Source organism: Procambarus clarkii, chromosome 80 (genome assembly GCF_040958095.1).
Source record: "Procambarus clarkii isolate CNS0578487 chromosome 80, FALCON_Pclarkii_2.0, whole genome shotgun sequence".
NCBI classification, from domain to species: Eukaryota; Metazoa; Arthropoda; class Malacostraca; order Decapoda; family Cambaridae; genus Procambarus; species Procambarus clarkii.
The window spans coordinates 21,200,741-21,216,463 of record NC_091229.1 but is presented as its reverse complement, the minus strand read 5'-3'; the positions used below and the strand labels follow the sequence as shown (position 1 = coordinate 21,216,463).

Genomic DNA, 15,723 nt, shown 5'->3' with positions numbered 1-15,723 from the left:
TAGATACTGTAGTCAGAAAAATAGTGATCATATGGCAGAGGCAGGTAGCCAATATTTTTGTACATGGAGAATGAAACAATATATGGATAAGTGTAGGAAAGGGCTGTAGAGCTTAGTTAAGAAATTTTGTGTTGCTAGAGCCTATAATTATAGTAGTATTAGATTTTGTTTAATTCCATTTATATCTACCAATAAATAAAATAAGCTCAAGAGGTAAGGACCTTACCCTACCACCAAACTCTTTAGAAAAGCAAAATACACTACAGAATTAGTTACACTAATAACTGAAGCAACACCCACATCTACAACTACTGTACACACATTTTTATATAACATGAGCGACACTCATCTCGAGCAACACTAGTGCATTCAGAACTTGGACTAACCAGAAGCCTCTGGATACACAGGTCGGGGGCACAGTGCGGTACACCTGCATCGAGGGCTACCGTATGGAAGGTGCTGCCACCCTCAACTGTATTAGTGATGGTGAGTGGGACACGCAGCCCCCAGCATGCGTGCAGGTGGACTGTGGCCCTCCGCCATCAGGTGATAACGTCGTTGTCCAAGGCATCCACACCGTCTATGCCTCGCAGGTCAGTGATTCTGCTGATGCGGAGTTACATATACTCACTGTATGTAGGAAACATTTCCAATTTGTACAATAACTTTTATTTATGGTGCTGTGAATGTGAATTTTGAAACAAAAACTTTAATCCATAATCTCAACCAGTCATACTATTATTATTTGCTTTTCATTTTCATCAGGTGACTTTCACGTGCGAGCATGGGTTCCAGCTGAGAGGAGCTGAGTGGACCACGTGTATGCAGTCTGGTAGGTGGAGCAATGAGGCACCACAGTGTGATCCCATCTACTGCCCCACACCTTCTAATCCTGCACATGGCCACATTGTCCGTGGTTAGTACAGTACCTCACTCGCACTTCTTCATTTGTAATCTTTGTTTGAACAATGACAACTACAATGACAGAAAAGCATAAATTATTTTGTAAATTACAAATTAATTTACTGAGATTGATACAGGCATCTCTTGATTTATGGAACAGTTACATTCTTTATAAGTCTGTTAATAGAAATTCTGTGTATCCATTTCTGTTTTTCCATTAAATTTCATTATACAAGTCTATGGATAATATTTCAGCTCAGACATACCATAATAACAAACTTAAGAATGCAGAAAACCTTTTTTTTAAGAGTAGTGAATAAGTTTGTGACCTTGCTTTGGATACATATACAGTACTCCTGAATCATCATGTATAAGAGTCAGCAGGAGAAACAATAGTGAAAAAAAATAGTAATAAGAGGAGAGAGTAAATACGAAAAATAAACGAGAGCGAGTATTGAAATAAGTTCATTTTAGTGTTGACTGGAGGTTATATTTAGAAAATATTTGTGTATTCCAGCAGATAATAAAGAGGCTTCATCTTCGGAGGAAGATGATGAAGAGGAAGAGGAGGTAGAGCTTCTGCAGGCATTGAAAGCACCAAGACACAAGACTAAAACCAAGAAGAGCCACAAAAGCCACAAAAGCAACAGGAAGACAGCATCGAAGGGCAAAAAGCATGGGCATAAGTTCTTTGACCGAATGGTTGAAATATGTGAGCATTCTCATTGCTGTTAATGTATGCAGTAGTATTTATTTATTTATATGTATCCAATACTTTTCACAGTTCATTTTGTGTGTGTGTTTTCTTAAGTAAACAAGAAAGGTGTGGTGGGACAAGTGTACTCATTCTTCAGCCCAATTCTTAATGAAGCTACATAGAACATAGGGCTTAGAAGACACTAAAATCTTACAAAAACCTTATGGATAGTTTCCAATGATTAGGATTATAGACAAGTTGATAATGAAATAAATAATAAATAAAATAAATAAATGCTTATAATAGGATAATGCTTCAAACATCACTGAAATGACAAAAAATCTGGTATTTTCTAAACCATTTCTAACTTTATATCAGTGCCAGTAATGAACTTGTGTGTTGGTATTTGGGAGATTTATAGGGTGAAGTCTCTTAGTACCATAGTGAAATAAGTAATGACTGTAGATATAAGGTTTATTTTGGTTGCTGCCTGTATATTTGCTATACAGTACTCAATAAGTTTTGTGTCCATAGCATCACCAGAGTTGTAGGTCCACTTGAATATTCTCTAATCTAAGTTTGTAAAGAGTTCATTTTTCTTTTTTCTCTCCTAATAATTTGTCTATAAGCTCTGCAAAGTTTGAAGTTCGCAAAGTTGTTATGAAAGAAAATATTGTGCAGTTGTTCGAGTAACTTGATGCTTATTTATTTATTTATTTATTTATTTGTTTATTTATTTATTATTTATTTATCAATATACAAGAAGGTTCAATGGGTTGTGAAAGTGCATAAGTTGGTGATTAAGTGGTACATTCTTGCAAAGCCACTAATATGCATAACATTTTGGGCAGGTTCGAAACTAAACAAAGAATTTGCACATGATGTAAATTGGTGAGGCTTAGCTTACACATCATTCAGCTTCGTTTTCCATGGCCAGTAGAAAGTCTATTGACTTGGCATCAGCTGATAAAACCCAATTATGAATCCTATGGCTGTTTTAACACGTAGAATATGATATCAAACAGGCACCTCAAAGGTTGATCTTTCTTTCTCTGAAAAGTATACCGGGTGGACGATGAAGTAAAGTGGGAGTGTGAAGAAGGTTTCAAAGCTGAGGGATCAACTAGCAGTGTGTGCACTGCAGAGGGCGAGTGGTCAAATGACCCACCACACTGCAGGAGAGTGTCGTGTGGGTCCCCTCACCTCCCAGATTATGCACTCATTCAGAGTGATGACTTCCTCTATGGAGCCACTGCTAACTACTCTTGCAGGGAAGGGTATGAACTCGAGGTGGGTGCACAGTGGTTGATGCATCACATTGCCTGTGTAGTTGCATCATTGCTACAACTTTCTATGCTTTTCACAGAAATAAAGAATATAATGGCTAATATTTTACATCCAACAGCCATTCATCTTGAAATCCTCTTGCAAATAGTTTGTCTGTTTTATATTTAAACTCTTAAATGACCATTTTTATTCAACTTGTACATCATTTACGTTTCTCATTGAAAGAGTTAGTCAATGATAAATTCAACTTTTCTGAATTCCTGTACTAATTTTTCCTATTAATGTTCCTTAATTATTTCTATTTAAAATGGTGTTCATAGGGGGCGGGTGTTCTCACCTGTCAAGCCAATGGTAGGTGGAGTTCTGAGGCACCAACCTGTGCACCGGTATCATGTGGACCACCTTCCCTCACCGTCCACACGTTAGTGCGCTACATCACCCCAAAGCACGGCCAGCTACATTCTTATGGCACTACTGCTTCCTACAGTTGCCACAATGGATACCAGCTACATGGTATGTACAGTCACTCTTATACACAATAATTACTTGCATAATAATATTTAGATAAATTATCTCCTCAGATATATTCTATTTACTGGTGACACTTTGTTTTTATCGAACATTAAAACTTACGCACACAACTGAATGAATTTCTAATAGCTCTATGAACTCGCTAATAGTAGAAAATATTCTGAGCTCTGTTAACTTTTTTGCTTCTTTATTCAATAACACCCTTGTTAACAAAAAATCAGCATTCTCTCGACTTAATTGACTTAAATCTAGGTTCATAGAAAATGTTTCCAAATGGTGTAATGTTCGACCAGGTCCTCTGATCTTCAAAACTGCCTCTTGGAGCTGGTAATTGATGTCACCTGTTGGCAACAGAGTCTATTGTTAACCCAGGCAGTAAAACCACGAAGAGTACCTCCTGCAGACCTTCATACTGATACCTCAAGCCTATTTTTATTATTTTGTCAACATAATTAATAAGGGATGATTGGCTTTGAACATTTTTACATATTTTCTAAAAAGGAGACTATTTATTTATTATAACTGTAATTATATTGAAGTTTGGTAAATAGACACCAAGAACGTAAGAGGCCACACCCCTCTCCTGAGGGATACTATGACATCTGTCAATATCTATTACAGTAAAACCATTTGACTCCAATCGACACTCAAACATTTGCACAAATGGTCATCATATGCCACGAACTGTATTTGCCATCTGACATGTCATATGATGCAAACGCAGACATTTAAAGGTTAATGTATCCAGAAAATAATATGTTAAGTAAATAGCTGTGGGGACATTTTGAAAGTAGAACATAATCAACATATTACTGTATGTATATCCTAATTCTATACCAACATCAAGGTACAACAATAAAAGGATGTTTATTTTGTAGCTGCCAAAGTAAATATATTAGTGTTTTCATATTTGCTCCTATCTACAAAGTGCAGCTCTCAGCACAATTACAGACATTTCCAAACAAATGCTCATCTGCTTATATTTGCTGGTATCATCATTACCAGGTAATATTTGCAATGGAACAGATATTATGTATTATGTACCAATGAATATTCCTTATTCCTATGAATAGTAGAAGCCCTAAATTAAGTACAAATTCCTGCTCTGCATGTCGATTAAGATTTATTCATATCAACAGGGGGTGAAACGCAGGTTTGCGAGGCCAACGGGCAGTGGGTAGGAGACAGCCACACCTGCATTGAAATGTTGTGTGAAGACATACCCGTCTTGCAACACGGCCTGGCAATAATTAAGAGAGAGCGCCTCCAAACAGCCACATTCTCTTGTAAACCTGGCTACAACCTGCTAGGGGACACTGTTATCGAGTGTAGCTTCGGGAAATGGCAGGAGTTCAAGTATGTCACTGGCCTAGTCAGACATCTGTCATGTATTAATGTTGCTTACACTTAAGGATTAATGCTATGAATGATCTTGACTGAGTTACATATTCTGTGCAAGTTGTTATATCCTTAATGACTTGTATGTTCAATAAAAGTTGTTGTAAACTTTTTAAATTCTTGTATAACTGGGTATAAATTGACAGTAACGTGCAGTTCATAATTTGATGATAAAACAAACATTAATGGTCAAACAAAATTTAGCATTTTAAAACAGTTTCATTATATCTGGCATCCTCTTTAGTTGGTTGTAAAGCTTGTTGTTCAGATTCTTCTCTGATACTTATCTTTGGTCCATTAATGTGGTTGATTATCTAGAAGGTTACGAGTCCTTAAATACATGAATGCCTTTAACATTTTAAAGGCATGCACTGTCACACACACACACACACACACACACACCATGCACCGTCAGCCCTCATTATGAGCCATTTCTATACGTATGCAATTCATCTTACATGAAGTAGATATTTAATTTTCACATGTTAATGTTCTTTTTGGATTCCTGTACATTCTTACATCATGGTGCCTTCCAAATATAATGTAATGACTACTGATCCTCAAGAGGAGAGATGAAATGTTTAAAAAGTTAATTGATCAAATAATAGAAATAGTAATAAACATAGAGTATTGCTTGTTGTCAACTTTAGGACAGCATGTTAATTAATCCATAATAATGTCCTGAGATGACTTGGGTGTTTTAACAGCACTACATGTGAACCTGTCAACTGCTATGAGCCTGCAATACCACCTTTTGGCAAGATCACGGCCAAGCACTTCAGCCTGGGCAGCATTGCCAACTACACGTGCTTGTACGGTTACATGTTAGTGGGTAACCCCTCTGTCGAATGTGATGCTGATGGCACCTGGAAAGGCGACCTGCCCCTCTGCCAGCCTGTTGACTGTGGCTTGCCGGAGGTTAGTCTCTTGATATTAAAAAGTAAAAGCCTTTAGATGTGTATATCTAGTTGTGTCTGTGGGAAGTGAGATTCAGCTGTAGAGCACTTCTATACTCTTTTTATTAATAAACTTTTTTTACTATCTTCACTTTTTATTACTAAACCTCCTTAAATTTTACTTATTTCTCACTCAGTTCTGTCTCCTGTGGGTCATTTGTTGAGCACAGCACCTCTCACTGCTTAGTGGCACTGGATCCTACTCACTTTTCCACTTTTGTGTTTTGTTTACCTCTACTGTCACCAGTCAGCCCATCCTCTTGTTTAGGGAGTTCTAAACGTAATGATGAGGACCATCATTCATACATTGACGTAAAAGGCAATTAGAAAGTAGAAATCAGTACTAATGAATTTGGACAAACCGGGAAAGTTTTTGTACTAATGTTGCAAAGAAAACTTAACCTAACTTAACCTTCCTAGGCCTAATACAGGCTATTTGAGGCCTAATACAGTACAAATATGTGCAATACTAGGCTTAGGAATATATAAATTCAGTTTTTTAGCTTTATTTTTCCTGACTTAATAGTAGTAAATAGTACTAAATAGGTGAATAGTGAAATACTAAGTGAATAGTACTAAATTCTACTATCTAATTCTCCAGTACGTCTATGTATGTATGTATAATGGTCCAGATGGTTACTAAAAGTACTATCTAAACAGAATGATAAGATGCACCAGTGGGGTCCTGTATCAGTGGTCATCACTTCAATTCCCATGGAAGACAGATGTTTGGACAAGTATCCTTTCTCCTCACAGTAACTAGGTAACCGAGAGTTGGGCAACTACTCTTGGATGCATCCTGAGGAAGGTCTGTCGTTGGCCCAGGAAACTCTCAATATACGTAACAGGCTTCCTGGCCCCCCTTGACAATAGAGAAACAGTTCACAACCTCACTTCACAACCCTTGACTATTTCTGGTTCTTTTTGGTCACTTTAGCTGCGTGTTACTTCCGTGAAAATCATTGCTGTCGTGTTGGGGTATGCTTGAATGGGGGTTGGCTACATTACAGTACAGTACTTGGATTGAAATTAATATTCAATTTAACATAGAGTTATATATTTAACATAGGCAACCCCACTGCCTAACACAGTGTGGTGTAATTTGCCTTGCATTAACTGTGTTAGAGATAAGGAATTGGGCATGGAAACCCATCTTCAGACTGCTGCCTTCCCTCCCCATGGAAGTGGGACATAGGGTAACGCTCGTGCATTATGAATGAATAAATCTTTAGGTATAACTATACAGGTAGTTTACACTAATAATTGTTTTCAAAATGAACTTACCATAATTTAGTTGCCAATGAAACATTTATGAATGAAGCATTTGAATTTGAATTACATGTAACAAAGCTTTAAAATGAAATTGCAAGACAAATATTGACAAAAATTACTTTTTGTATTTTACCTTATATGGATAACCTAACTTCACAAGAACAGATACAAAAAAAGCATAAATATTGTATAAAGAATGCAGTTTAAAGGGCTAGTAATGATGCATAAAATATTGTAATGTTCTACTGTTTAAGTAGACATTTTATTGCTTATATTCGAACTAATAGAACTGTCGATATACAGTACAGTATAGTATTTCTATGCATTAATATACTAGTAATGGTTTTTCTGGTGTTTCCCAGGACATTACCAACGGAAAGGTGGAGTCATCACACACAGACCTTGGGGCAGAGGCGCTCTACCACTGTAATGCCGGCTACCAGCTCTTTGGCAGTGACTCTCGTGTATGCGGCGCTGATGCCATCTGGAGCGGCAACCTCCCTCAATGCCATCGTCAGTACATTTAACACTGTAAAACTAACTAAAGCATATTTTGTTTTTACTATGCTCTATATATAGCTTTCATTTATAAATTGTAAATTATGGTTTTGTAATTGATCCAGACATCATTTGAGTACTGTATATATTTTGTTTCATTGATATTTATTGTGGTCTTTTACAGTTAAAAACTGTGGGGAAATCAAGCCACCACGAAATGGATTTGCTATGGGTGTGGGGACATTGTATGGTGATAAGGTGAAGTTCGCATGTGAGCGAGGCCACGTTCTTAGGGGAGACGCCCAGATTCACTGTGACCATACAGGCACCTGGTCGGCCACAACACCATACTGTGAACGTGAGTTGCTTCTTTAAATATACTGAAAACCCCCAGTAAAATAAAATTTTACAACCATATTATCTAATAACAAGATACAAATGTGTTAAATATTTGTCCATGAATGTAAAAGGAGAAGTATTTCTCCACAAATGTATAATATGTCAAAACTAATGTACAAAGGCCCCTGCTTAAATTTTAATACTGTACTGCATTTTAATGCTGCATATACATATTGATACAAATATAACAGAATTGGATAGAATCACACATACTGAAACCCATATTATTTACTGTACCTTATGTCCCATTATATCTGGGTTGATGTCCAGATTAAGACAAAAAGTTGAACATAAGCACTGTATAGTAAAAGAGGGTAATAGATATTAAATAATAAAAAAATTATAACATCACTTATCTATTCAATATATTATCAAATAACATCACTTATCTATTCAATATATTATCAAATAACATCACTAATCTATTCAATATATTATCAAATAACATCACTAATCTATTCAATATATTATCAAATAACATCACTTATCTATTCAATATATTATCAAATAACATCACTTATATATTCAACATATTATTCACACTACAGCATCATCGATAAACAAGCACCACAACACTATCTGTGTGTGTATCCACCTCCATTATGAGAAAACACTAACGTGCATTCATGAACACTGAGCATCATTTTACAGCTGTGGTGTGTGGAATTGCTCCTGTGCCTCCTAATGCGGTAAAACCTCCAACGGTTTCCACTAAATGGGTGTACCAGGATCGCATCCAATACACGTGCAGTGAGGGTTACATTATGCGGGGTGATCTCACCGCCACATGCACAGAGTCTGGTCTCTGGTCCCGTGTTCAAGGGCAATGTGCAAGTATGTATATCTTATTCACTTCCCTGACCTGGTCTTTATAGTATTTGTGATATTAAATGCATTCAATCATACATTTATTGAATACTTTATGTATTTATAAGCTTCCACAATTATGAAACAATTTTTGTTTTTATTGTTACTGTAAGTTGCATCAATTTATAAATATGAATATCCCTGTAGTGGCTCCCATTGAACAGAAAATCATGCATTGTCATGTACTGATACATCCCCCCCCCAAAACCCCTTCAACCACACTGTCATATTATCTTGCCCTCTTTCCTCCTGTGTTTCACCACGATTTCATATTATCTTGAAGCATTTACTAGATTATTTATTTATTTTTTTTCATATCCTCAGTCCACCCATTGTTCCTACTCCAACTGTAATCATCAGTGTTTTCATTGCTTGTCTTTTTTCTGGCAAATCTGCTCAAGTTTGTTTATTTCCCTTCCTATGTAATCAAAACTATTCTATCAATCACAGTCACACTTCCTAATTAACACTGTACAGTATATTTATAACTATAGAGCACCACTTGGTTCCCGAACTTTGGTTATCCGAAACTTCCAGTTTCCCAATTGGGGTTGGGGAGTCACGCTACATGAACTAAGTTTGGGTAGGAAGCAGTCCGCCAAGCTTCACGCTGGCCAGGGTTGGGGTTACCCTACACGAACCAAGTTCGGGTGAGGAAGCGGTTTGCCAAGCATCGCGGCGGCCCGTTGTGGTGGGTGGGTGGGATCGAGATGGTTTGGTTTGCCCACTGACCATGTCAGGCGCCACCACTCTAGTGCCTGCTACCCTGTGATGTCACAGATTCACAGTCTATTGTTCTCATAGTTTGAATTTTTCACGAGACTGGAGTGTTCATTCTGTGACTTTGTTTTACATATCAGCACAATCAAGGAACATCCGTGCACCATGTCGGCTCCAAATGCACGCATTGTGTCGGTGAAAGCATCAACAAGCGGGTTACGTAAAAGAAAGAGGTCAGTGACGACATTTGAGAAGAAAGTTGAAATAATTAAGAAAGTGGAGAGTGGTGTCCCGAGAAATGTCGTGTGCACTGAATATGGCATTAGCAAAAGTACTGTTTATGATCTTCTTAAGGCTAAACCTATCACTTTTTACTATTTCTCTAAGAGAAAGTTGTAAGGCAATACAAAATAGAAAGGTAATAAGTAAAGCAAAGGTGAAGAGTGTTGATAACACAAAACAACAAAATATGACCCATCCCCATTTTCAGTACAGTAATTGGAATATTTTCGGTATAAAAAGTCGTAATTTAAAAATGAAATTGGGTGCAAAGAGTCAAAATTCTACTCAAAAATCATGCTCAGGAGTCAAATTTCTGACATTTAAGATATTTTGAAAACTGCAGGGGGGGTTTGGGCAAAATATGTCCCATTGCCGTTTTCAGTAATTGGCATATTTTCCGTACAAAAATTTGTAATTTGAAAATGAAAATAGGTGCAGAAAGTCAGAATTTGGCTCAAAAATCACGCTCAGGAGTCAAATTTCCAACATTTCAGATATTTTGAAAACTGCAGGGGGGGTTTGGGCAAAATATGACCCATCACCGTTTTATGTAATTGGCATATTTTCGGTATAAAAAGTTGTAATTTGAAAATGGAAATAGGTGCAGTGAGTCAAAATTCGGCTCAGAAATCACCCTCAGGAGTCAAATTTCTGACATTTCAGATATTTTGAAAACTGCAGGGGGGTTTGGGCAAAATATGAGCCATCGCCGTTCCATGTAATTGGCATATTTTCGGTATAACAAGTCGTAATTTGAAAATGAAAATAGGTGCAGAGAATCAGAATTCGGCACAAAAATCACGCTCAGGAGTCAAATTTCCGACGTTTCAGATATTTTCAAAACTGCAGGGGGGTTTGGGCAAAATATGAGCCATCGCCGTTTTCAGTAATTGGCATATTTTCGGTACAAAAATTCGTAATTTGAAAATGAAAATAGGCGCAGAGAGTCAGAATTCGGCTCAAAAATCACGCTCAGGAGTCAAATTTCCGACGTTTCAGATATTTTCAAAACTGCAGGGGGGTTTGGGCAAAATATGACCCATCCTCGTTTTATGTAATTGGCATATTTTAGGTATAAAAAGTCGTAATTTGAAAATGAAAATAGGAGCAGAGAGTCAGAATTCGGCTCAAAAATCACGCTCAGGAGTCAAATTTCCGACGTTTCAGATATTTTCAAAACTGCAGGGGGGTTTGGGCAAAATACGACCCATCACCGTTTTCAGTAATTGGCATGTTTTCGGTATAAAAAGTCGTAATTTGAAAATGAAAATACAGTAGGTTTAGAGAGTCAGAATTTGGGTTAAAGTCATGCTCTATAACCTTTCTCAGGACATCTGGTACATTGCTTTTTCCCCCTTCTGTTATCTTGGCATATACATTATTAAATAATAAAATGTTTTATTATAATATTTAAATATTATAGTTTTTCATTATAATATTTAAATACATGCATTGTACATTTAAATTAGAAATGGTGAAATTTGAAAGACTGCAGGAAAGGAGACAGGAGTCCCTGCTACTCTATATATTCCTTTTTATGCAGTACTGCATCACCCTTTTTTTCCTCTCATTCATCATTATCATAGATATTTTCAACTCATGGTCTTTCAGCTGTCACAAGTATTTTGGCAAAGTTGAGAATTTAACTAATTTGGCTCAGGAGTAGGTTGTGTTACAAATGCCTTGGGTAATCTGTGTAATAAATCTATTGCATACTGGAGTTGTATTATAACTTGACAATTATCATTAACCATAGATTTTCCTTGTAAGCTCTATTACTGTACGTACATACTTTATTAAACCTGTATTGAACAGAGATCTCCTGCGGGCGTCCCAAGATCAACACTGACGGAGCAGTGGTGCTGGGCCGCTCCTTCTACTATAAGGACAAGGTGGTCTACCGCTGTCCACCAGGTCAGTCTCTTGCCTACTCACATAAGGTTTGTCTCGAGTTTTGTACCACCATAGATTCAACAATACATCACTTTAAAAGCTTGACACAGTAGGATGCTTCACCTCAATACTCTGTACTAGTTTGGCAAATTGCAGTTAAATTCACCATCCAAGTGTATATTGTTATGACTAATTATACTAATAAAATTCTGCTAATATTAATAGTAATCTATATTTACAAAAGACAACTGTCACAGAAAAGTTAATTTAGCTCGGTCCTTAAAACCTTTTTCCCATCAAAATCATTTTCTTACACTTCTTGATGCATACTTTTGGGGAACATGAAAGCCCCCTGACATTTTTCAACACAAATTCATAATTCATTGTGTCGGGGGACAGGAAGCCAGAGTGTATTCATACACGATAAAGGAAGCATCAAGTGATGGTACCCTCCAAGTTGAGGAAGGGTACGTTGTAAAACTGGATTGGAGAGGTACAATTTCAAAACCTCAGGACCTCATGATTATAATTTTGAGCTCTGCCAATCTGTGCAATTATTTTGAGATACATGTATCTAAGGGAGCTGGGCACAGGCCTCAAGAGATGGAATTAAAACTAGTTTTTATCATTTCACATGAATTATTGATTATCTTGGATCTAAATAGTTTGGCAATAATAACCTTGTAGAACAAGGTACAGTAGTTGTGACACCAGATATTAAACTAATCAATGACACTTTCCCTGCAGGTCAAGTAGCCAATGGGTCGGCAGTATTAACATGTCTGGCAGATGGAGCATGGTCAGGAATTCCTGCTTGTGTAGGCCACTGTGGGCGTCGATGTCTAAATGGAGGAGTCTGCCTCACCAACAATGTCTGCACCTGTCCCCCAGGATACGTCGGTGACCATTGCCAACACGGTGAAGTTTCTCTCTTGCAGTAGTCACACCAATATTCTTTTTTAATGCTCGCCATGAGTGGAAATGGCTTCCTGTTTTCCCCTAGTACTCATCAGTTTTTGCAGTGCACAATTGTTTAAAATTTAAAATTTAAAATTACAGTGGGTTTTGTAACAATCTTGGTGTGTACATAGTACTCTATATTCTTTCAATGCCATTAACATGCATAGCATGTTATGTAATGTAATGTAATAATGCATAGCATTTTGAGCAAGTCTTAAGGATAACAAAAGTAGTTAAGGTATACAGTACATCAAGATTTTGATGCGATTTGAAAGTTACAAGATATACTATAGTCAATCTTAAAGTACAGTATTATAGAATTAAAGAGATTTGAAAGTTTATAGAAATATAATCAATTTAAAAGAAAATGATTGAACATATTATAATTAACAAGTAGACAGATACTTGCTATTTAAATTTAGGTAATGATGTATGCTCTTCAGAGACTTCTGTCTTATGCAAAGGGGTAAAAAAAATTACAATGTGGATAAGTAATTTATAATGCAAATTAAATTTGCCTGATGTGTGTGTGGATGAGAATGAAAGCATGTGTGGATGAGAGGAAGTGAAGTAGAAAACAAACCTCTTGTTTGTTTATAAATAAGTGTGGGAAGATGGGCTGAATTTCACCAGAACTCATTAGGAAAGAAATGACATTGGATACATACTCCTAGCACAGAATGAAAGCCCCCCCCCCAAAAAAAAAACAAGCATATGATGTATACTTCTAGCACAGAATGACAGACAAAAGAACAGTACAGTAGCTGCAAAACTATGATGGTTAAGCTGAAAATAATATATTGCATCCAAGGTGACTTTCCATTTTGGCGTTGTCAGAGCTGATGGTTCAAAACAGGTTTTGTTACTGGACAAATGAAGTGTCATGAGGAAATCAGGGTAGGTTTATAGTTATCTTTTATGGGTTAATAGAAAAGAACTTTCCCTGCCTAACAATGTGGAAATTGCACAGAACACAGATAACCTCGTGTGGAAAAGGTAAATTATTTTGCACGATTTATCTAATTGGCCACTGTCTCAAGTGGTAATAGCAGGGACGTGAAACCAGGGGCTTGTTTACCAAAACTTGAGCAGGTCTAGTAGGCAGGATTTTCTTTTCATGAAATCATGTAGTGATAATTTGACAAGGTTGTGCTGTACTCTGTGGATGATTTCTTCATTCAGGATTTTTTGGATGCTTACATTTAGATTAGTATATGTCTGCATATTTCATACGCTCATATGTCCCTCTTCTCTACCCTTGTAGAGAAGAGGGACCCCCTCATAGGGGAGAGGGGATCCTCATAGGGGAGAGGGGGACCCTCATAGGGAAGAGGGGACCCTCGTAGGGGAGAGGGAACCCTCGTAGGGGAGAGGGGACCCTCGTAGGGGAGAGGGGACCCTCGTAGGGGAGAGGGGATCCTCGTAGGGGAGAGGGGATCCTCGTAGGGGAGAGGGAACCCTCGTAGGGGAGAGGGGATCCTCATAGGGGAGAGGGGATCCTCATAGGGGAGAGGGGATCCTCGTAGGGGAGAGGGGATCCTCATAAAGGAGAGGGGACCCTCGTAGGGGAGAGGGGACACTCGTAGGGGAGAGGGGGGCCCCTAGTAGGGAGAAGGGACCCTCGTAGGGGAGAGGGGGACCCTCGTAGGGGAGAGGGGAACCCTCGTAGGGGAGAGGGGGACCCTCGTAGGGGAGAGGGGGACCCTCGTAGGGGAGAGGGGACCCTAGTTGGGGAGAAGGGACCCCTCATAAGGGAGAGGGGACCCTCGTAGGGGAGAGGGGACCCTCGTAGAGAAGAGGGGGACCCACATAGGCGAGAGGGGACCCTCGTAGGAGAGAGGGGACCCTAGTAGGGAGAAGGGACCCTCGTAAGGGAGAGGGGGATCCTCATAGGGGAGAGGGGACCCTCGTAGGGGAAAGGGGACCCTCAGAAGGGACCCTCATAGGGGAGAGGGGACCCTTGGAAAGGACCCTCGTAGGGGAGAGGAGACCCTTGGAAGGGACCCTCATAGGGGAGAGGGGACCCTTGGAAGGGACCCTCGTAGGGGAGAGGGGACCCTCGTAGGGGAGAGGGGACCCTCGTAGGGGAGAGGGGACCCTCGTAGGGGAGAGGAAACCCTCGTAGGGGAGAGGGGACCCTCGTAGGGGAGAGGGGACCCTCGTAGGGGAGAGGGGACCCTCGTAGGGGAGAGGGGACCCTCGTAGGGGAGAGGGGACCCTCGTAGGGGAGAGAGGGACCCTCGTAGGGGAGAGGGGGACCCTCGTAGGGGAGAGGGGGACCCTCGTAGGGGAGAGGGGGACCCTCGTAGGGGAGAGGGGGACCCTCGTAGGGGAGAGGGGGACCCTCGTAGGGGAGAGGGGGACCCTCGTAGGGGAGAGGGGGACCCTCGTAGGGGAGAGGGGACCCTCGTAGGGGAGAGGGGGATCCTTGTAGGGGAGAGGGGGATCCTCGTAGGGGAGAGGGGACCCTCGTAGGGGAGAGGGGACCCTCGTAGGGGAGAGGGGACCCTCGTAGGGGAGAGGGGACCCTCGTAGGGGAGACGGGACCCTCGTAGGGGAGAGGGGACCCTCGTAGGGGAGAGGGGGACCCTCGTAGGGGAGAGGGGGACCCTCGTAGGGGAGAGGGGGACCCTCGTAGGGGAGAGGGGGACCCTCGTAGGGGAGAGGGGGACCCTCGTAGGGGAGAGGGGGACCCTCGTAGGGGAGAGGGGGACCCTTGTAGGGGAGAGGGGACCCTCGTAGGGGAGAGGAGACCCTTGTAGGGGAGAGGGGATCCTCGTAGGGGAGAGGGGATCCTCGTAAGGGAGAGGGGACCCTCATAGGGGAGAGGGGACCCTTGTAGGGGAGAGGGGGACCCTTGTAGGGGAGAAGGGGTCCCTTGTAGGGGAGAGGGGGGACCCTCTTAGGGGAGAGGGGACCCTCATAGGGGAGAGGGGACCCTGGTTGGGGACCCTCGTAGGGGAGAGGAAGACCCTCATAGGGAAGAGTGGACCCTCATAGGAAAGAGGGGGACCCTCGTAGGGGAGAGGGAGACCCTCCTAGGGGAGAGGGGACCCTTGC

General features: G+C 40.2%; 1 protein-coding gene across 4 annotated transcripts in view; it reads left to right on the top strand.

Moving 5' to 3' along the window:
- Positions 1-15,723, top strand: part of LOC123746268 (sushi, von Willebrand factor type A, EGF and pentraxin domain-containing protein 1) — an 89,424-nt gene that overhangs the window by 69,685 nt on the left and 4,016 nt on the right. For 3 of the 4 annotated variants that reach the window (XM_045727615.2, XM_045727614.2, XM_069314894.1), the window contains exons 37-48: positions 408-593; positions 766-916; positions 1,421-1,615; positions 2,661-2,890; positions 3,208-3,400; positions 4,558-4,774; positions 5,524-5,734; positions 7,407-7,557; positions 7,727-7,900; positions 8,593-8,775; positions 11,626-11,724; positions 12,451-12,621. In XM_045727615.2, coding sequence (XP_045583571.2) covers positions 408-593; positions 766-916; positions 1,421-1,615; positions 2,661-2,890; positions 3,208-3,400; positions 4,558-4,774; positions 5,524-5,734; positions 7,407-7,557; positions 7,727-7,900; positions 8,593-8,775; positions 11,626-11,724; positions 12,451-12,621 — 2,161 coding nt within the window. The remainder of the gene's footprint in view (positions 1-407; positions 594-765; positions 917-1,420; positions 1,616-2,660; positions 2,891-3,207; positions 3,401-4,557; positions 4,775-5,523; positions 5,735-7,406; positions 7,558-7,726; positions 7,901-8,592; positions 8,776-11,625; positions 11,725-12,450; positions 12,622-15,723) is intronic. The other variant, XM_069314895.1, reaches the window with a different exon arrangement.